Source organism: Echiichthys vipera (genome assembly GCF_963691815.1).
Source record: "Echiichthys vipera genome assembly, chromosome: 14".
Classification (NCBI taxonomy): Eukaryota; Metazoa; Chordata; class Actinopteri; order Perciformes; family Trachinidae; genus Echiichthys; species Echiichthys vipera.
This window is the reverse complement of record NC_139839.1, coordinates 6948833-6970764: the sequence shown is the minus strand read 5'-3', so window position 1 is coordinate 6970764 and position 21932 is coordinate 6948833. Positions and strand designations below refer to the sequence as shown.

The window sequence follows — 21932 nt, the reverse complement described above, 5'->3', positions numbered from 1 at the left end:
AGATATTCAAACTTGAGGCAGCACCTCAGTCCTAACCTCAAGTGGACAATTAACTGTGTGCTCTGGCAGTTCTTTATTCAAATCAAAGGAAAAATGGCATAAATAAAGGGAGTGCTGTTAATTCCTTATGTCAAGTTTAAATCCAGCTTGGTTCTTTGCTGCAAAACAGCCTAGTGTGTGCTGTAGGTCATAGGTGGATGAGGCCAACATAACTACATCACCTGTAAAAGCAGAGATGCAAGTAATTCATTAATTAACAGATTCTGTTCACTAGAATGAGAAAAAGACAATTGCAACAAACACAGGCCTTGGCAGAGTCTAGTGTGTTCAACCAAAATGTTTAAAAAAGTGGTAAACTTGTTCTGCTAACACAATTAAATATCCTTTTCATTCTACCATAAAATGAATTAGCAAACCGGTGATACCGCAGTGAACTAAACAGCATCACTGGCGCACTATAGTAAGGACAGATTCAAATGATATCAAGAAATAATCAGATATTTACCTTTCATTGTGATCTTATAATGCATTTTAGAGCTGCCACCAGAATTAGCTAGGGAAGAAAATGTTCTTTCCTTCAATACCTTTAGAAAGTTATTTGCAGCTTTGTAGTTTGTGTTCCAACAAGCAGTGACAATACCTTTACAGTCGAGCGAAACTTGGGAGGCAAAAAACGTACAAATTACACAAACTTCTGTTCATTATATTTTAGATATTTGGAGACTTTCATTATCTGGCAAAGTACCTCACATTAGAACTGTTTTAATTTAAATTACAATTCAATTTAAATTTAAATTAAATTGAAAAACCAAAACATGGGAAACCAACAAATTTACCTTCGAAGAGGAGACAGAAACACAAGGGCACAACCTGGGACATGTGACGATGTAATGAAATTAGATCTTTCTTAAATTATGTTTAGTGTTTTATGTAATTGGGGAAACAAACTCATTGTTTTAATTTCAAAAAGAAGTCACAGGTGTCAAGGGAAATTCAGGGTTGTTAAGAAACTACTTCCATTATGAATGATTCTGATATTGTAAAGGAGAGGAACAGGGACACTATGGGAGAAGTATAAAAGAAGAGCAAAATAAGAAGATGCCTTGGTGCATGTCTAAATAAACTTGATGGTCTAAACCAGGGGTAGCCCACCCTGCTCCTGGAGAGCTACTACTTTGGCAAGCTTCACCTGCTTGATAACGAGCACACCATTAGAATCAGGTGTGTTGGAGCAGGGAAAAACCTGAAACATGCAGGACAGTAGCTCTCCAGGAGCAGGGTTGGCTATCCCAGGTCTAAACTAAGCAACTGGATGGTGAAAATACAAAAAAAGTAGAATACATCTCATCCTTTGTGAGTGGATGATTTCTTCAGTTGGTTTTATTTTGGAGGTTTCAGTTCTGTTTGAAATGACTTGTGCAGCTACATCCCCACATATTCTACATCACACTACAGAGAGAGGTTGTAGTCAGCACTGCATATTTTAAGTTCGGTTGTGCTCCGGGCCCTGTCGGGGCAGAGAGTCAGATTGTGTTCTCCACCTTAAAAAGGTTTTCTGAGCTCTTCTGATGTGTGCTGAACACAAAAGGTGTGCCACCTACCTGGAAAGTGTCAAACATCACACTTAAAACCATGCTGCCTCTGAATATCTCAGAATTTCAGCTCTCTTATGAAGTTTCACTGATAGATTTTCAGGTAGACTTGAGCACACGTCGCACTCATGAATCTAGATCAGCAGAGATAATTGAATCCCTATTGTCTGCTGTTTTCCTAAATATAAACTCGAACACATCAAATAAATATGTGATATGCGAACAATGAGCTGTAGAGGAAGAATTTTTACAGTTTATTTATGCAAGGAACTATAATTTCCACAGGTGCGTCTTCATCACTATGGGTGAGTATTTTATATTCCAGCTTTATCTGTACTTTCATCATACAAAGAGTCATATCAAATGAGCAAGAAGGAAAGTGGAAATTGGCAAAAAATAACCTTTGACAGCAAGTGCTGATTTACCTTAACCTTCTACACTTACACTTGAATGGAGGTAGGGGAGTATAAAGGAAAAGTGCATAAAGTTATTCTCAGAGCTTCATCAATTAGAATAGTTATTAGAATATTTTGTAAGGTTCATGGTGAATTTTGAAAAAATCAAAGTTCACTCAAAAGAATGAATAGACTTTCTTGTACCCATCAATGCACTGTATATGTAGTTCAAATACACAGATACACAGTTCAGATCAGAGACAAGTGCATTTGCTCAGTGGCTGTGAATGAAGCTCCTGGCTACATTTTCAAGGTTATGCAGAGGGAAATAAATGGAATACCAAAGAAGCAGAAGACATTGTAACTTTGTCCTCACACAACATAACTCATCTGGTTCTGTACTCTTCAGTAAGACGTTGGAATCGATCAGCTTCCACTGATGGCTCAACATCTCAAAATGGCAACACTTAATTAGCTCCTTTTGTCCTCTGTCGTCTCTTTCCCTCTCAACCTCCCTCTTCATATCACTCTCCCTCGTCTCTCCGTCACACTTCACTGAGCTCCATTACCTCATTATCTCCCTACACCCTTAGTCACATACACAAACATACAATCACACTGGCATGAATGAATAAACATGCCTAACTATGTACAGTCTAGCAGCATTGCTCCCTCTCTCTCCCTTCGTACTCCTCCCGTCGCTGTCTGTCCCACAAATCGTCTCCTATCTCCACATAAACGTTGCATCCTCTCCCCACCTCTCCATCTTGCAGATGGTCCAGCTGCTGGTGTTGATAAGACTCTTAAAAGCAACTACACCGCTGACAGCAGCTTTCTCAGACAGCCAGTAAACTGATGTTCATCTAATGCCACCATCAGAAATCTGATACTTTTGGGCAAACTAAGTCTATAAGGGCACTCTCACACTGTACGGTGCCCCGTGCTTTAGGGCACTTGTCCCCCCCTCCCTCTCCCCCCGCGGACCAGGCCCGTTTGTACTCACACTACCTGGGCCTCGGCAAAATACTTCTTGCCTGCCTATACGTCATCACGTCAAAGTAACTGCATGACAGTAAGCAATAACATTTCTTCTTGATGTTGTGGTCATTCCGACAAAGAGAAAAAAGCATTGTTTGACTTTTCATTTCCGATATTTCTTTTTAAAAATGGCCTTTTTCTTGACTATTTCCCCAACAAAAGAGCAAATACGATGTGAAAAGTGTCTCTGGATTCACACAAGTAGCTGCGTTTGGCAGCACTGCACACCAGCACTGGTGGTGGTTACAATCATTTTCCTTCTGAACACTATAAAAATCTGTTTGGTTCCAAAATGTGAGACATATTTCTGCACAATTAGCAGAAGACCTTGTGGTCAGCTCTGTGGTGGGTCCAGGTTGGAGGCTGAGCTGACGCCTGCTGGGAGCCATGCTGTCTGACGCCAAACCGCTTCTACATTTGACTGGAAATATATCAAAAGTCACTCTGCATAAGAGCAGCATACAGGCCACGCCTTATTTGAAATGAAGTATTGCATTCATTTGCACAACTGATCCCATCGGGGAGCAGAAAATAGGAAAGTAATTGGGTGATCAATCTGCCAATGGCATGTTTCCATCAAAGCGTTTCCTAATGCGCAGTGTACCACAACGTCCCCACTGAGTAAACACAGGCTCTGTTACTGGCTGTGATATCATGACAAGTGTTTTTCATGCAGGACAAAAAAAATCCATGTTCTTGAGAAAATGCAGCAAAATAATGGAATGAAGTGTTCTGATAACAGCCCCTCGCTTCAAAGAAGAACCTGGATTGAGTATTTGACAGTTATTGGTTTCACTCCAGTGCTTTACTAAAACAACAATTTTATCACCACACATTACTGTTGCGATCATAAAGCTTCAAAATGGTTGCCAATGTTTTGTAAATGAGGCCAGTAAAGAGTTTTTTTTAATAAGTAGGATTTTCCAAATAGATTTATTCTTAAAATGCATGTGGGTTTGATTTTAACAACATTTCACATTCTGTAGTTTTCTTGTTACTATACTACTAATAATACTGTGCAAATGCAATTCTTGAACGGGCTGGTCCTGTTGTATGAGTCGTGCAGAGACCTCTTTGCTTTAGAACATTATAAAAAATGCAAGAGTAAAGACATTGAAACAGCGAACTGTCAAGTACTTGAGCACTCGATAGCACCGGCGAGAAAACACAGACGTATGGATTGAGAAGAGAAATGTGTTTTTCAGCTCCATATTTTTGCACAGTAAAGTCATGACTATTTAACACAGAAACAAACCAACTACTTGGCAATACACCCCACTGTGACATGGTGAATAACACCTTCCCCTGCATCATTAACTCCTGTCAGACTCATGAACAAAACCCTCAGTCTCAAACTGCTGTACTGGTGCTGCATTAGCCAGTAGACTTGGTAGAACTGGCCGCTTGCCAAGTGTTAAGGTGTGAATATGTACACCACTGTCCTACAGCTATAACTGTAAACAATGTTTTTTCATCAACTTGTAGTAATTAAGCTGTGCCAAAAGTAACATTTTGTATAAATACACTGGGAAAGTGAGGAGCATTTTCAGCTCACTAAATACACTAGGAGTGACCCTGAATAGTCGACTATTTAACGATTCGCTCCAAGGAGGCTGATTCGACTGCCAATTATAGTTGAATCGTAGCAAAATGTGGTTATGAAATAATGGATTATTCCATTCTGGCTATTGGGGTGCTGAATGGCGGATTTTACACATAGATGCTTGGTTTCTCCCAAAAAAAGCATGATTAATAGCACATTTGGGTATAAATATAAGCCTAATAATAAATACTGTTGGTAAAAATGTGAAATGAACTCATGTGCTTTTAATCTATCTCTTTAGTTTGCAGGATTAACCCCCTCCCCCTCGTAGACTTAGTTGTACTATCCAGGATCCGACACCATCAGCGCATCTTGGCTGGGCTTTGAATCTATCTGGGCACCAGAAATACAACAGTCTGCTCCTGTTTAATCATGAGCGTCATTTTAATTGAATACTTGACCATTTGTTGTTTTTCATTACAGACGTTCAATCTGACACAGCGCTGTGAAAGTGAGACTACAGTTCTAAATATACTGTCAGCTGTTGTCAAAGAAAGATACAAACAAAAAAAAATGTGTGTTACAAAAACAAATACTTTTAATAAGACGCCTCTATCAGAAATCACAGAAATCACATTTCTCAGTAACCCTCTGCCTGACACGTGTGACCGCGCAGTGCTGGACTCGCCACTGACTGGGGTGGCGAGCCATGAACATAGTCATGGCTCGCCATCCCGGATCAGAGGGTTTTTCATGAGCAGAAAAAAAAACTGATTTGGCGATTAGTCGATTATAGGCAAGACGTGACGAATCAGATTCGACTATGAACATTTTTAGTAGGGGACACCCCTAGAATACACTAAGGCTACGTTCACACTGCGGGTCTTAATGCACATTGCTCAAATCCGATATATTGTTTGGCTGTTAGCATTAGGTCTTTAAATGTGGCCTGTCCGCGGATTGATGTGTGAACAGCTCGCGCTCCTGAAGTGACCAGCATGCGTGGTTGATTGATTGATTGATGACATCACGCCACAACAGTGTTTATGGGAGCCAACATGGCAATGGCAACTGGTATTGTAGGACTTTATGGCTTAATGCTTAAAACGATAAGACCCTTCAAGACAAGCTAGCTTAAAAATAAGGAGGTCTAAAACTTCACTATCCCTCCTCTGGTTGCCTGCTTCTCTGCTGTCCTCCATGTTTGTTTTGATTCTCTTTCTGTGGCACATTTTTTTTCGAATCAACCTTATTTGTCATTCATTTAGAAAACAGTGAAGCACAGAATGACGTCGAAGTCGCAATAAATGCGAGGCTGTTCAGATTGTGATCGAATTTTAAAAAAAAAGATACGTAAAGGATTCAGTAGCACATTTTAAAGTGGCCTAATTCTGTTTCGAAAATGTCCGATTCAATGCGACTGTCAAAAGCAAATCAGATATGGGTCACACATCACACACACAGTGGAAAGTTTCTATGGATTTTTGTTACTTTGTTCTCTTGGAATTCTAACTGCTAGGAATCCAAGCTGACTGTAGCTGCGTTCAGTGCCCCATTTCAAGTCTACAGGGGGTGAATATTTAATACTTACATTGTTTACATTATATTTCCACCAGATGAGCTAGTCAAGAGAGTTCTGCGTTGACTGAACGGATTCTGGGGGATCTATGAGTCAGATTCAGGAGCCTTGTTGACCCGATCCCAAGAAAAGCTGATATGATGAAGCATATGAAGCTTCAGCATGCAGGCTCACACTGTAACCCACACTCGGGTCGTATAAAGCACTCCCTCTTCCTGTCTTCCATGCACTATTTTGTCTTCCCTGCTGTGGAGAGGGAGGTGGCAGCTTTCTTTTGTTTTCTGTTTCTTAATGTGACAAGTTACAGCTACTTTCCCTGTCCGTTCTGGCCATCAATCCGTGAAATGACTTGGGCTCCACCAGCAGAATTCATTGCTCATGCTCATCCACCAATGCTAAGCTGCCAAACGCACACACACCCATTTACCCAGTGTGACAGCCTTTACACAGCGCCAGGGAGGCTATGGGTATCACCAGGGATTAACGCATTTAAAGTGGGCGTTCCAGCACTGTTGATTTGTGTACTGTAATTACAGCAGGACAGTTGAGTGTCTGTAATCCAAACTACCAATGTCAGTTGAATAGGTTAAGTGAAGATAACGTTTGTCGATAGCTTACCAGTTACACGCAGGCTCAGTAGTGATTGTCACACTAACGTAAGGGCAGATTTATTTAGTTAAAACAGATCAGTTATGCTGTTTTGCCCTCATCGTTCTCTGTGAAGTTTGCTGGAAGAGATTTAATGTAGTGTTTTATTTAGGTTGAGCAATGCTCCTGACTCGGTTTAAAAATAGCCAATAGGCAATTTGTTTGCAAAGCGGATGAAAGAGAGCAATGTGCTTTATGTGTCTAAACAGTACTAATACTCATACTGTGATATCAAATAAGAAAATGGTCTATTCAGGACAATATTTTCAATTGCATGGGGATTTAAACTTGAATATCTCAAAATGCCTAACTGCTCATAATGTAGGCTATAGAGGAGATATAAAAGAGCTGTTGTCAGCACTGATAGCAACACTTGCTCACTGTCTGCAGCTCAGTGTCACGCTTGAGCTACAGACTGTAAATCAGAGCTGTCTGCTGGTCAGATGTGAGAGGGGGAGAGAGACAACAAGGGAAAACCAGTGAGGCAAGGACCGAAATGTGGGGGTCATTCCCCCTCTGACATGGTAAACTGGTCCCAACTGAAACATGGAATTAAAGGAAATCTGAAATCTGTGAAAATGAAGTCAATGAAAATAAAAATGAAGATGTTGCCTCCTGAGTTTATACTTTTTGACAGCAAAGGGTCATTTCATGGACATCTGGTTAGAGTCTAATCATAAGTAATGACAGGAAATGGTAGTAATGCAAGATGAAGGAGAGAAACAAGACGAATGTGGAACTTGATATCCAGTACAGTCTGCTTGATTAATTGGTTGAGTGAAAAAAAAGATGGATGTGCAAATCAAAGCCTGCATTGAGTCTTAACCCTTGTATGTTCTTCACTTTTGTGCCCCTTTGGTATCCCTAGGGTCAAACTGACGCGGGTATATTTACAAAGGGAAAATACAGAGGGTCTTTTCGGGTGAGTTTTAGCTGACATATTTTTTCCGGACTGTTTTACAGAAAGTGAAAATCACTATGATTTATTCTGATATTCTCCTGAATAATTATCAACTTGGCACATTCAGTCTAAAACCTCTGGTTAAAAAGACCTTAACCCACGAAATAGCAACAAGCCTGTACATAATACATCATACAAGTTGAACCCTAAAATAAAAGTTGAGAACATGCCCATGGTTTCCAAACCTTGGGTTTAGACGGGTTTTGTCTTTATAAATAAATAACATAAGTAAAACATCAAAAAGAAGTGAATGCACTTGAAACTTAACACTGTGCTTTGAATGAAATGAGTTGTGCCACAGAATAAGATAGCAAAGGCTTTTTCAAACTGACTGAGGCTTATTTTTAATCTGTCATTTAGTGATTAGATTGATTATAAAATGACTGAGGAGATGAGATAGATAAGGATGAGTTGGACTCTGTCCTGTAGGTGATTTATTTAGTTATTGATTGATTGCGTCATACATTTCCAGCAGCATTGCCTATCGCCTCCACTAAGCCACGTGTATGAAAAGATAGAGGCATGGTTTCATGAATGAAAAGGACAAGTGGCTACTCCCGATTCCAGTTGTCCCACCATAACTCCAAGGCTCTTGTTGCTATGTTACCTCTCCTAAATCACTGACACCCGACAAACAGCATCTGTCATCTGCAGTTTGCCATGAAACAGACGAGGCAGAGCTGCTTGGACAGTTGTTTTTATTCTCTAGAAATCTATTGATTGGAAAACTTTGGCAAACTGCTATGTGACTACAAAATGCCCAAACTGTCTTGATACATTGTTCTCTTTTTCTATTTTAATTAATGTCATCTTTTTTGTTAATAAAAAAATGCATTAAAGGACACACTTGCTGACGGTAAACATTCCTCAAAAATCTGGTCCTATTGCCATTCATCAGATCATTAAAGCAAGAATGGCAAACAAAGGGACACATTTGTTCAGATGCAATAAGAGGGTCAATGCAGGAAGGGTGCAGTTTTGCAGACATGATCCACAACTCTCCATGAACTGAAAAGGTGTTGTGATCCTCAGAAGATAAGAAAAACCTTAATGTAGAACTTACTGAGCCTTGGGGGATGTCAAGCCCCACAACTTTGGCCTCTGGTGCAAGACTGCAGAGATAAAGGATAGCAAGCTTGGCAGTTCCCATCAGAGATCGACTGCAGCATCGATATGGTGATAGCTGACTCATTTTAGCATCAACAGAAAAGGAATGATGATGCTCACAGGATGTTGTGTGAAGGTTAAACCACCTCATCAAATCTGAATCGTGTCTGAAAAGCTGCTGTTAACTTTGAGAGCAACTATAAATGTATGCTATGAATGTTTCTCATTATTACATTTTATGTAAAAAGATTAGTTTAACAACATCGGTGCTTGTTGTTTTGAAATGTTCAAAGCAGTGCTGCAATAAACAATTATTTTCATTATTACTGACCATCATGTTGATTAAGAGAGCCATTACTACATGAATGAGTTGTGGCATAAATAGGAATGAAGAGATCAGCTGTAATGTTAGCTACCTTCATGTAAACATCTTCCAACACCCACAGCAGGTTGGTAAGGGAGAGAGGGAGAGAGAGGGAGAGAGATAGAAAGAGAGATATGTGGAAAATTGTGCTAACTTTCAGCAACACTGGAGGGATCCTTTAACGACCACATTAATAAAACTGGAGGTCATTTCTATAATTACAACATGTGTTATCATACTCACCTTAAAGGCAAACTTCACAATGTTTAAAAAACTGCCTTATCATGAATTCATTTGCCCCAGGATAACTGTTACAAGCGTTTCTGGTGCATAATGAAGTTATAAATATAACAGGGCATTAGTATGACTGTAGGCTCTGTAGATGTCGTTAAGCAGAGTTAGGTAACTCAGCGTCAGCAGAACTGATCGGGAGGGTTTCTTCCCATCTGTGTGGTCGTGTTATGAAAGACGTAACCTTTGTCAGGGCGGGCGGGGATGTTAATGACTCACACAGATTGATTCCATTTTGTGAATAAGAATTAGATCACGAACGGCTGAAGAATAATTATCTTTTATTTCGACCCTCAGTAAAGGGGAAGTGCTGCACCAAAACAGGTTATGTTAAGAAGTTGGAAAAAAAATCAACAGAGCTGTTAGCTAGTTAACCAGGTAGTAAAATACTAGCTGATTACCTAGATCTCGAGATCTATTTATGTCTGACACATTTTTTTGGTTTCAATTTTGTCTGATTAATAACGTGTGCGTGTTGGCCAAAAAAGCTGGACATGGTTGAACTGTATCTACTGAGCATGCTGCAGCACCAAGAGTGGTGGGCCGTGTCCAAACAGAGCAAGCAGACCTCACGTGAGGCCAGACATGGTGCTGTGAGCTGCGGCCAAAATAATCTGACTGCTGATTCAGCTCACAGCGCCATGGGAAGAACAATTGGAGGCAGTCCATGAAAGGAAGAAGGAAAAATACACAGACTTGATTGCAGAGTGCCGGGAAGGCAGGCATAGTGCAAGGCTCTGTCCAGTGGAAGCTTTGTGGGAGGCTCAAACGCATGCCTACTCAGAGATGTAGGGCTCCAGTATAAGGAACCGCACAAAGCCACCAGGGAGCTTTCCAAATAAGATCAAGAAGTCAAGTTTTAGCCTCTGGCTGAGAAGGCGAGGACAACTCCTGAGGCAGGTTAGCTACAGGTGGTGTCAGGGAGACGTCCTCCAAATTGTTACAGGTCTTGCATTTGTAAATCCCAGTACTTCTACCAAACATTTCAGAAGTGAACACCCCAACAGGTGCTTTCTGTTATTTCGGCTGATTAGAATCCTGCTCAGGAAGATATCATACACAGTCTGTTCGTGCTCAAACAGAGCTGAGATGAGGTAAAATCACCTGTGTGGTTGCACCATAGTTGTGCAGGGCTTAAGTTCCTGAATGCTATCCTCTCTCCACTTCAAACAAGTCAACATGCTGTTGTATACATTATGCAAGTAGTATTTTGCTGTTTCACAGATACATTTCTGACCTTGTAGATGTAGTTGGGGTAGTCTTCTGTTGACACTGCTTTTGTCATGTTTTGAGCCACGAGGTTAAGAGTGTCTTTCATGGTGTGTGTTTTATTCTGTGACATTTTAAGTGTATGGACTAAGATCCATTTAGATTATTTGTATGGCCAGGGTTGCCACCCCTGAGCGCTCCTTTAACTCTGACAAAACATAATTAAGGACAGAATCCTGAGTAAAGTACACCACCGCTAGACACACAAATGCAAATATACAGACATACTCATCTTCCTGCTTTTTCCACATTCTTACAGAAAATCATTTCTCATTTTGGTAAATTGATGCATGAGCCAGAAATGAAGCCCTGCACTGTAAATCTGAACGACACTTAATAATCAATCACTATTTTCTCCAGTATAATACACTTGCTCCCTAATTTATTATGCAAGGTTCAATGCTGAGCCATAATTTGTGGTATTCTGTACAGAAACTGTCCGGGCTTATTCCTTCAGACATTGTTACATAAGTCGCTCAACCAAATACATCTTGTGTGCATGTCTTTGTGTCTCTAAAGTCTTAATTACAGCCTTACTTATTTCCTATCAAAGGACAGAGGCAGTGAGGGGGAGTGTTAGAGCGGATGGCATGCAGAGGTTAAATCCCTTCCCTGCAGCTGTGTAATGTTCTCCCATCCATCATGACGACAGAGGGCCCAGAACCATCCCAGGTTCTAGGCTATTTTCACACAACCGAGTTGTTCTCAACGTCCCACCCACAGGGAGGGTAGAGGGGAGGGCAAGATGTAGAAACAAGGTTTTCCTATTTTCTTTTTTTTAATTAAAATTAATTATGATTAATTTGATTAAAAGTGTAAAAAAATAGCTTGTTGTTATTCATGGATTTTTGTTATGGTATCATTTGTGACCTACTGATTGGACGCTTGCACAAGATCCACTTGTCCTTGTTTGTCTATTCTGTTTGTTCTTTATCCTCAAAGCAATTTCAGTCAAAAGCAACTGGACTTGGTTATTTGTCTAGGAAGACGTTTCACCTCTCATCCAAGAGGCTTCATCAGTTCATTTACGCATCTGACCAGGCTGGGACTGGTCCAGGACCAGGACCAGGACCAGGACCAGGCCCAGGACCAGGCTGCGACTGGTCCAACAAACTGGTGTGAGATCCAGGTATTTAACCTCTCACAAGGCCGATGATGTCACTGAAACCCTTTGTGCTCCTTGTAACAATAACACAGGTAATTTTCCCAATGCACATCCCTAATGTCCTTCCCAGTGTGCATCTACTCCTTGTTTTGCAATCTTATCTATTTGCATCAAGCATCTTTGACACTGAGGTGCACCACTCCTTGTTGTGTAACCATTCCTTTAAAAAAACACTGCACTATTTTAGCATTACTTTCATCCTATTTTGTTTCCACTCCACTCAGCAGCAGCAGCAGAAGGAGGAAGGAATGGTCTCTGCGCTCTGATGGGTGTTAACCTCTAAATGAGTCTGAGGCAGCGGGACATCTCATTACCATGGAGACGAGAGGTAAACACATCCTTCAACAGGGGACCGTGACGGAGAGCACTAATTAACAAGGAATTAAACACTTTCTTAAAAGGGCTGGTGAAGTGAGAGTTAAAGAGAAAATAACACACAGACAGGTGCAGGCGTGCGCGCGCACACACACACACACACGTACACACACGCATGTGCACACACACGCAAACACACACACGCGAACACACACACGTGCACAAAAATTTAAAAAATACAGAACTCACTGGATTAGTCTAGGGTTATAGTGGCGCTGGCATTGCCATTTGTTTCCTAAATTAAGCTCCAAAATGATTCAGTCAACGCATTAATCTGTCTCATCTCATTGTTAATCGTATAATGAACATCACTTATCACATGTATCAGATTGAAAATAATGATAAAAGTGCACAGAACTGCTTGGGGCAGCTGGCGGTACAGTGGTTAGAGCAGTCACCCCATGTAAAGAGGCTGAAGGTCCTCGAGGGTTTGGCTCCAACCTGCGGCCCTTTGCTGCGTGTCTACCCCCTCACTCTCACCCCATTTCCTGTCTGTCCTCCATAATAAAGGGCTTGAAAACTGTCCTAAAAAATCTTTTTAAAAAAAGGGCACATAACGGTAAATAGAAGTCCTGATGGAAACCTTGTGTTAGTGTCTGACATCATATTTAATTGTTCTGACGTTGAACTTTACAATTGATATTTAATTTAACATGTAAAATGTTCAAAATGGCTTTATATAAATTCTAATTTTAATAAAGTGACACAACTCAAACTTGTATTGCACATTTTGGAGGGGGTGTGTTAACTGTATCCTCTGTACCTTTGTCGCTGAAGTCGTCGACCAGGATGATCTCTGCGATGAGCTGTGGAGGAGAGCGGTTGAGCACGCTGTGAACAGTCCTCAGCAGCGACGACCAGCCCTCGTTATGGAACGGGATGATAATGCTGGTGTTGGGCAGCTTCTCTGCATACAGCTTCTGTTTACAGCTACAAAGAGGCAAAATAAATACAGAAATATAACACGTTATACTTGCCCGGAGGCCAACATACATTTTGTGAGTTGACAAGCTGTCTTTGTTTTTCTCCATCCACCTTATAGAGGTAAGAAAGCATCTCATTCACATCCCCTTATCCAGTAACCTTTGTTCTGGTAACACACTCGCCTCCTCAGCAGATCTCAGGTCACTGGGGTGACATATGGATTCAGTGGTCAAATGGATGTATTGCAGACTGGAAGACAGGTCAGGTCGTTGAAACCTATATGTAATCTTCTCTGAAACCACTATTCAATCCATTTTCTATCTTTTGCTATTACAGTGAAATATTGTATTTACAGGCCTCTCAGAGAGAGGGAAAGGAAGGGAGAGATAGTCTATCTAGAAGAGCCCTCTATTTATGGTTGTTGTATGGTTGTTGCCAACACTGGTGTGTTGCACGGAATAACATATGATAATAATAATAATAAAATTTTAAAAAACAACAACAACAAAAAACTTGCATAGATGATCATACTCTTGCTGTTTTGTCAGTGAAGAGTGAAAAGCGTTACCAGTGAATGGTAATGTGTAGAATCATCTGTCTCCCTCTTCTGCAAGCAGCGGCTTTTGAGGGGCAAAAAAAAAGATTGCTCGGCAATGGACACAACCACATGTTCAGTGGTCTGGAAATTTACAAATCTAAGGCTTCAACAATAAAAATATGGGTAGAAACTGCCTAAAAAAATCCAAACCAAACGATTGCCTTCCAAAACAACCTATAAAGGCATCTTCTTCCTTTTGTTCATCATAGTTGTCAACGCTCTGCCAGTGCCTTTCTGCCAGAGAAAAACATTCTGTTGGTACGCAACACGGAGACACACAAGGTTACAGCTTGCTAGCAATTTAAAAGTTATCTCAGGTTGTATTTGGACAGAACGATGCAACAGCTTTTAATAATTAATCCTCCAAATGCCAAATAGAGCTCAGTGCAGACTCAGCAGTAATTGCACTGACATGTTCCTCTGCATCAGAGACAGCTTTAATATTTGCAGCACATACAGCTGTGATCAGTTGCTGTAGTTTTTAACATGTTCTCCAGTGACGGGTTACAGCGATCATCTTGTACATGATCATCACAGCAAGCGGCAGGACCCCTGCATGGGAGCTAATCATGGGAATGGAATTATGGTCCCTTGCTGATGGAAAGAGAGAGGGAGAGAAAGTGTAGTGAACTGTGGCAGTCGATCAGCATCAGTGTTGAACACCAGCCTGAATGTTATTCATTCAAATATGAACACTGGGAGACAGGCAGGCAGAGTGATAGACAGTTACCTGGCTGGTAACTCTTAACAAACCCTGTCCAATTCCACAGGGGCTGGAAGTTTGTGTGTGTGTGTGTGTGTGTGTGTGTTTGTGTATCTGTATGTGTGTGTGTGTGTGTGTGTGTGTGTGTGTGTGTGTGTGTACACTTCAATTAAATCTTGTCAGCGTGCAGAAATCGAATGTGTCAGACGCAGGTCCTGGACTGGCTGCCACTGAGGCTCCGACAACATGCCAATCACCAGGAGGCAGACACCGGGAAGTAAGTCGGGGCAGCCACTGGTCGGTGGAAGGAGCATGTGTGTTCATATGATTGGTTGCAGGACTGTGACAAGTGTCTGGCAGCCAAGGGGGCTACATTAAACCACCATTTACATATTAAAAATCATTTTTTAACCACTCTAATGCAAGATTCTGATCTAAACAATTGTCAGGTAGTCACTATACAGATAATTGATGGAGCAAAAGTCTTAATTTAGACGTTACTATCTAAACATTTGATTTGTCTTGAGAAAAGTGGCGGCTGGCCCACAGAGGGTGCTAGGGCGCCGCCCCTCCTGCTCTGCATCAAAATGTATAAAAAATGTTTTAGTGATTTAATTTATTCATTATTTTCATCCTATGATTATAATTGTGTGGTCAATTAGTAGCTTATAATGCATTTTCTACAATAAAAGTTACTGAAATGAACGACTCCATTGAAATATTTATCTTATCTCTCATTTCTTTGTCTGCCGAGCTGCTTCCAAGACGAGGAAAGCTGGTCTCGTGACTTTACAGGTCTCGGACGAGATAGAGGGGAATTTTCGGAGCGCCCATGCTGTGCTCGCTGGATGAATTCATGGGACAGCAGGGCGATATCGCCCCGAACCACCCCTAGTCTCTCCAAAAGTCTGAGTGACAGCCTACGTGTGACTGGAAACTGAAACGGTAGTTGTAGTGGGAGGGATCAAAACCTGGAGCCGACCAGTGTTTTTAAGGCCCCTGAACACCCACACAGGTGTTTTCAGTTAAGTCTTCCTGAGACTCCTGGTAGTTTTGTTTCACTTGTTAAGGCAGGACAAGTACATCTTTATCATTCTTAGTGGTAGATAGACATTTATGACCTCATATATTCCCATCACATTCTCATCAAAGCGCCGCCCACCTTCAGCCCAAGCAGAGGTCTAATCAGCCAGAATAACTGGAAACACCTGCGTGGGTGTTCAGGGGCTTTAACTGTTAAATCTCTCAAACTAAATCTGTTTAAGAAAAGATCACTAACAGACAACTTGTTAAACAACTTGGACTGCATCAGCGCGATGTTACAGTTGTCAAGACAACCACTTAGAGAAGGTGAGAATACGATCGACGTTTAACGAGAGGTTTGTAAAAACTTCATAGACAACTGTCTGTTGTGATGCTCAGGAACTATCCTGCTTTCCTTTCCTCCTTTTCCAAAATTAAAATAACAGATCAAGCCTGGAGAAATACTGGAGCAAATGACCTAAAGCCCCTTTCTGAATAATATATGAAAAAGGGAGATCTCTCTTTGAAAATCCAGTATAATTATTTGCAAAATTAAATATTGAAACATCTAAAAGAAAAAGTATGTTTACTTATGTTAAATTGAGCAATGACATGTTAATCATCTTAAAACTATGTGTTTGAGGTTATTGATGGGAATCAAATAGGGACAATATGAACTGTGTCTGTGTACATTATATTGACACACAATCTTCTCACTGTTTCTTGCCAGTACAGGTTATATATTTCTGAGAGAACGTTTTTGACAAAGCCCCTCTAAAATAAATTACACCAGCTGCCACTGCTTGAGAAGGAACAGCAAAAAACTATTCAAGTTACAGTCTGCTACAATCCTGGAACATTTGGGTGAGACAGGCCTTGTATTGTCCACCATCTAGGATATTTACTTGTAATTGTATTGAACAGACTTGGTCTCAGTTATGTAAAAATAATACCAGTTTCCCTCCAAACATAATTGAGAGAGCAGTTTATCTGTATGTGAATGTAACTTATTTAGGAGAGAGGGTTGCAGGAAGTATAAACACACAGACGCCGAACACCAGTACTCACGTTGCATGACGGATGTCAGGGAGGGAGCGGTTGAGGGAGATCCGGTCGCTGATGTAAATGTTAAAGCCGTTCTCCCTGTAGGCCTGGTCGACCCGGTCAGTTTCTGTCAGAGGAAACGGCTTCCCCTGTTCACCGTAACCTACGTCAAACACACACACATACAGGTCATTGAAAAATGAAATCTGCTCAGTGTTTAAATAATCAACACGTCCTATCAACCCTTAACCTGACTCTACCAGATGGATTGATTAGCATGATTCGCATTTGCTCAGCATATCCATCTGGGAATTCTTGTTTGGAGATCTTTTGAGAAGGGCTGAAATACTGGTTGCTGATTGGATAAACCATCTGTCTATGGGGCCAAATCAACCAATCAGATCATTGAAGGGTATGACGTACTATAACAGAGCATTGAGGCAAAACTAAGAAAGTAAACAACATGTCGATAAAAGATATTTGCCGTTTGTGTAACGTGAATTTACGGATAAAAGGTGCCCGATATATATTCCAACAGAAGGATCCAAGAGAAAAATTAGGGCTACAGCTGTCGGACGATGTGTCTAGAGCAGGTCAGATTTGCAAGTGTAATTTCGGCACAAAAAACGCAAATGGGCTCCTTTCTTTTGGATTGCATTTGGTAATAGACTTACCAGTTGGTAAGTCTTTCAAAACACTCTTTAAATGAACTCAAGGTAGGCTAACTACATTGTTGGTGCTACAGTTTATGCGTGTGTATCAGGCTACTGCTGAGGTTTGGTGTTATTTTGAGCAGTATTAGAGGTTAGAAAAGCCGTTTTAACGCCTTCAGCGTACTGCCCCAAGCTAATCAGTGTTAGCCAGGTCCGTCCATTATAGGTCATACTCAAAACTGTCTTGATGGCTTATTTGATGTATATAAGTCCCGAAAAAACCCATGGAATGATTTTGCGCCTTAATTTCCACTTTAAACTCGCCTCAAAACCAACACTGATCGCACTTTTGCTTGGCAAACAGCTACAAACTTTCTCTGTCGCATGTTACCACACTGTTCTGCGAGTAAAATACAATGGACCTCGCAAAATCAGGATGGTCACACAAGGCTAATCAACCCTATCAAAAGTCGATTATATGTCCATGTTCACTAAACCAATTGATGATCTGTGGATGTTGGAGACCAAAAGCTGTTTTGTCTTTTAAAAGGTAGTCTGTAATTATCTTTATGATATGTGAGCTCTTAGAGATGACAGCAACAAAGTACAATATGAAAGGTATGACTATGAACATACAATTTTGGTTACATTTAATGTATAGTGTGTGTTTTCGATGTCACTTCTCTACCATTAAAATCTGCTTCTGTTTCACAGGCTATTTAAGCCTGAACCCTCTAATTAGTTTATCCTTTATACAAACAGGAATTTCCCAATAGGTTTACAGTCCATTGATTGATACATAAATCCTCTAATTGTTTCAGACTAAGGCAGTCAATATATACCCACAATATATACATTCTAGATATATATGGTAAGGCACTTAGCTTAGATGTAAGACATACTGTATACACACAAGCAATTACCTAACCACTGTCCAACAACTCTTCTCCACATGCAAGCAAGCTTGTGAGCTCATTTTAAGGAGTGCAGCAAAAAACACTGTGCTGCATGTTTCATTAGCCCCTCATCAATGCACTGCACACAAACACACACACACACACACACACACACACACACACAGAGACACACGCATTGAGGCTGATCTAGAGTCAGAGGAGAGTGACAAATTAAAATGAGCTGCCTTGTTCCATTAGGCAGAAATGATCTGTTTACATTCCTAAAGGTAATAAGTGCGGAAAATAACTCCTCACTTTAATGGCTCATTTGAAAGATAAACTCTTGCCTCTCCCCACATAATAAACCTGTTTCATCACTGAAATGATGTCTTCTAGTGCTTCTCAGGCAAAACCTCAACCCTAAGAAATATTTTGAAAAGATTCTTGGAAGATTCTTTTTGACTGAGTAACCTTTTGACTGATTATTTAATTGACTTTTCTTTTTCTTTTTTTAAATGAGATATTCATGTGTTTTGCTTTAACTGGAGAATGCACACCACACACACTTGCATACTGAGCTGAGGGAATGCAATGTGCTCCGGACAGGTTTGGGTATCTCCCGCTCTCTCTCTAGGCAGCCATAAGCCATCAGACTCAGTCTCTCAATGAGCCTCTCTCCATTGTGCTGAATACTCTCTAAGCTCAAATTCATACTGTACATTTCTTATTACATATTTCTCAGCAGGTTCAGAGTATGTGCAAGTTTTATGACTTTTTTCTGGGTGTCATTTTGTCACATTTGTAGTAAAGATACTAAAAAATGTTTAATTTGTTGAGTGTCCTGTACATGGCTGTCAATGTGCTGCACAAGGAACCAAAGGCTCAACTCATTGGTGCAATGAATTAGAGGTGCTGGTGATATGGCTCCAGAAAGATCTTGGAACACAGGTTAGGCTTGTACTTTTTTATTTTTTTATTGATTTATTTTTATTGTATTTTTATCAGGGCAAACATTGAAAGTCATTTCAGTGCCATTGCACACACACAGAGCTAAGCAAAAACATGAACTTGGACTGGTTTGCTAACATATTCTACAAGCTATTACTGTCCCTTTCATTTTACAATGTATAAAATATGAACATTTGAACAAAAGATGTCACATTTACTAATTTTTCCATCAAGATTAATAGTCTGGTACTTCAAGCCATGTAATGAAGATACTTAAAGCAGTTCAGGTTTCCGGGATCTTATATATCTGATCCATTTTGACCACCAACTTTTAAATTTCTCTGAATGCAATTTTAGAGCGAATGTCAGTCTCTCCGTGATGTACATTTTGTGAACAGCCCTTTGCCAGTCTTCCAGTGTCGGTGCATTGGGTAGTAGCCATTTCCTTTTTATAGCTTTCTTTGCTGCAATCAATATCTTCATTCGATATTTGTCTACTATTGATTGGATATGTAATGCTATGGTGAAGTAATACACTGAGCTGACATCCAATTGTATAGTCATTCGAAACATATATTCCAGACAATCAAGAATGTCGTGCCAGAAAAATTGAATTTTTCGGACATTCCCAAAATAAATGATAATGGTTGGCCACATCTGAACCACACATCCTCTTCTGAGTAGGTGTTATGAAATCTCTCACAATGTTTTTCCATCCAAACTTGCGCCACTTTTGGGAAGTTGTGGTTTTCCATTGTACTTTACAAATGTTTTTCCATTCATCCTTAGATACGACCAAATTTCCCTCCCTTTCCCATCTACATTTAATATGCAGGCTGTTGGAATTTGAGGAGTCTTGGAGACCTTTGTATAATCTAGATATTAATTTCTTTCCTCTCCCAGATTAATAAATTGAAACAAAAACCTTCAGGACATCACTTATCTGGTCCTCAGGCTTGTACTTTTTTAATCAAAGACAATTGTACAGTTGTATATTTGTTTATCTTTTCTATTGATGATTCAACAGACACAATTAGTGCATGTAAAATTTACTTGTTACAGTACATGAGCCCCCCCATGGGGCTTTAAATAAACTCCAAACCAGTGACTTTTCCTCAAAATCCCCTTCATGTTCTTTAAGAGTCTCAAACCTCTTGGTACTCTGTCAGAAATACAGCTCATTTTTTACCTTGTGTACCATCTAATACCATATAAAAGTCTGCTGAATCTGTAACATTTGTAACAAAAATGCAAAGGTATGTTTCCCACTAAATGCCTGACGCTGAATCAATGCTGACTGTATAAGTTTAACTGTGTTTAATTATGAACTCAGAGCTATACTCACAGAATTAAATTGCACTACTCCTGAGAGAGACAGAGAGAGAGAGAGAGATCGTGCCACTTGGAAAGAATTAGTAGAGGAAAAACAGTTGTACTGCAGCACCACAGTGTGTAGACGTGTTTGGTCTTGCGTTGAAAGGCAGCAGATGTTCTGAGCACACGTTCCCAAACAAAAGAGCCTCAGCATCGAGGTCAGACCTACCTGAGCGAGCGGCATCTCTCCTCATTGCTTCGTAGTCGTGCCAGTCTGTCCGCCGCACACCATCGAGTCCCACCTGGGCGACCTTCCTCATCTGGTTAAACCCCTGCAAGAACACACAGAAAGAATACAAACCAGTGAGACTTCCATCATGTCTTTTCAGCTGCTAAGTCTTTCAGTTTATGTATATATGTATATGATATCAACCACATAATTTAGGCCAAGACAAGAAGAACATCATTATTCATGTATGATTTTAGGTGGTGGTTAACGAGGAATAAAACAGGATTGTCTTTGATATTAGAGAATAGAAAATAGTTACAGATATCTTGTGTTACTAAATAATATACATTTGATCCATTCATATCTATGAAATGAATAATTCATTAAAATTTGGTGCAGTACAATGTTGGAAAAATAAAAGATAAAGCTAATTTTCTTTGAGAAAACTGACTTTTTAATTAATTTTCCTCCTGCTCAGTCAAAATCTACATTGTTATTGTTCTTCCTAAACTGTGCTGCTGACAGCTGAAGGTATACACAAACAAAACATGTCTGTATGACACCTAAATGACATTCAGTTTCACTGCTGTGACACAAATGCACACCCTCCTCACCATAAGCTGTATTCTCTACTCTACTGCTTTAAAATGCAAAAGCAGCCATTTATGAAATTCTCTCTGCTTTAGGAATTACTTCCAGTACACAGCACAATGATAAATCAATTAGCTCCATGGGACGAGGCAATTAGTGAAATGTTGATAATACAATACGTCTGACTGCATGGAGTTCTGTTAACCGGGCTGTTAGCTGATACCAGAATATAATCAAACAGCCACTGTGGGTGCAATATGAGTGTTTGCTCATGTAAGTGAAAAGTGCAGACAGCAGCTGCTTCCAGTTCGGACATTTCAGAGTCAGCGAAGGTGGTAAATATTATATAAAATACAAATGGAACACTGTCAATATCCCATACTACATGCTCATCGTATACAGTACATACTATCAATGTAGTGAACTGTTTTGTCTAGGTAATATCAATAAATCAAGGTATAAGTTACCATTTTATACAGGTATAACTATAGGTAAGGTACTAATAAGTGTCCTGTCCAGGGTGTATCCCGCCTTACACCCAATGTCAGCTGGGATCGGCTCCAGCCCCCCACCCCACCCCACCCCCGTGCGCGACCCCGATAGGGACAAGCGATTGAAGATGAATGAATGAATGTGTTGTAGGAGGTCAGTCTACTCCGACTTTAGAATGCCATTCATAATT

General features: G+C 40.3%; 2 protein-coding genes across 2 annotated transcripts in view; both read right to left on the bottom strand.

Moving 5' to 3' along the window:
• Positions 1-21932, bottom strand: part of LOC310956366 (microfibrillar-associated protein 3-like) — a 150867-nt gene that overhangs the window by 56487 nt on the left and 72448 nt on the right. The gene's annotated exons all lie outside the window — the stretch shown is intronic.
• Positions 1-21932, bottom strand: part of LOC310956977 (polypeptide N-acetylgalactosaminyltransferase 10-like) — a gene marked incomplete at both ends in the record, with an annotated part of 56153 nt that overhangs the window by 21085 nt on the left and 13136 nt on the right. The window contains 3 exons of the mRNA XM_083927368.1: positions 13091-13257; positions 16644-16782; positions 20660-20762. Coding sequence (XP_083783494.1) covers positions 13091-13257; positions 16644-16782; positions 20660-20762 — 409 coding nt within the window. The remainder of the gene's footprint in view (positions 1-13090; positions 13258-16643; positions 16783-20659; positions 20763-21932) is intronic.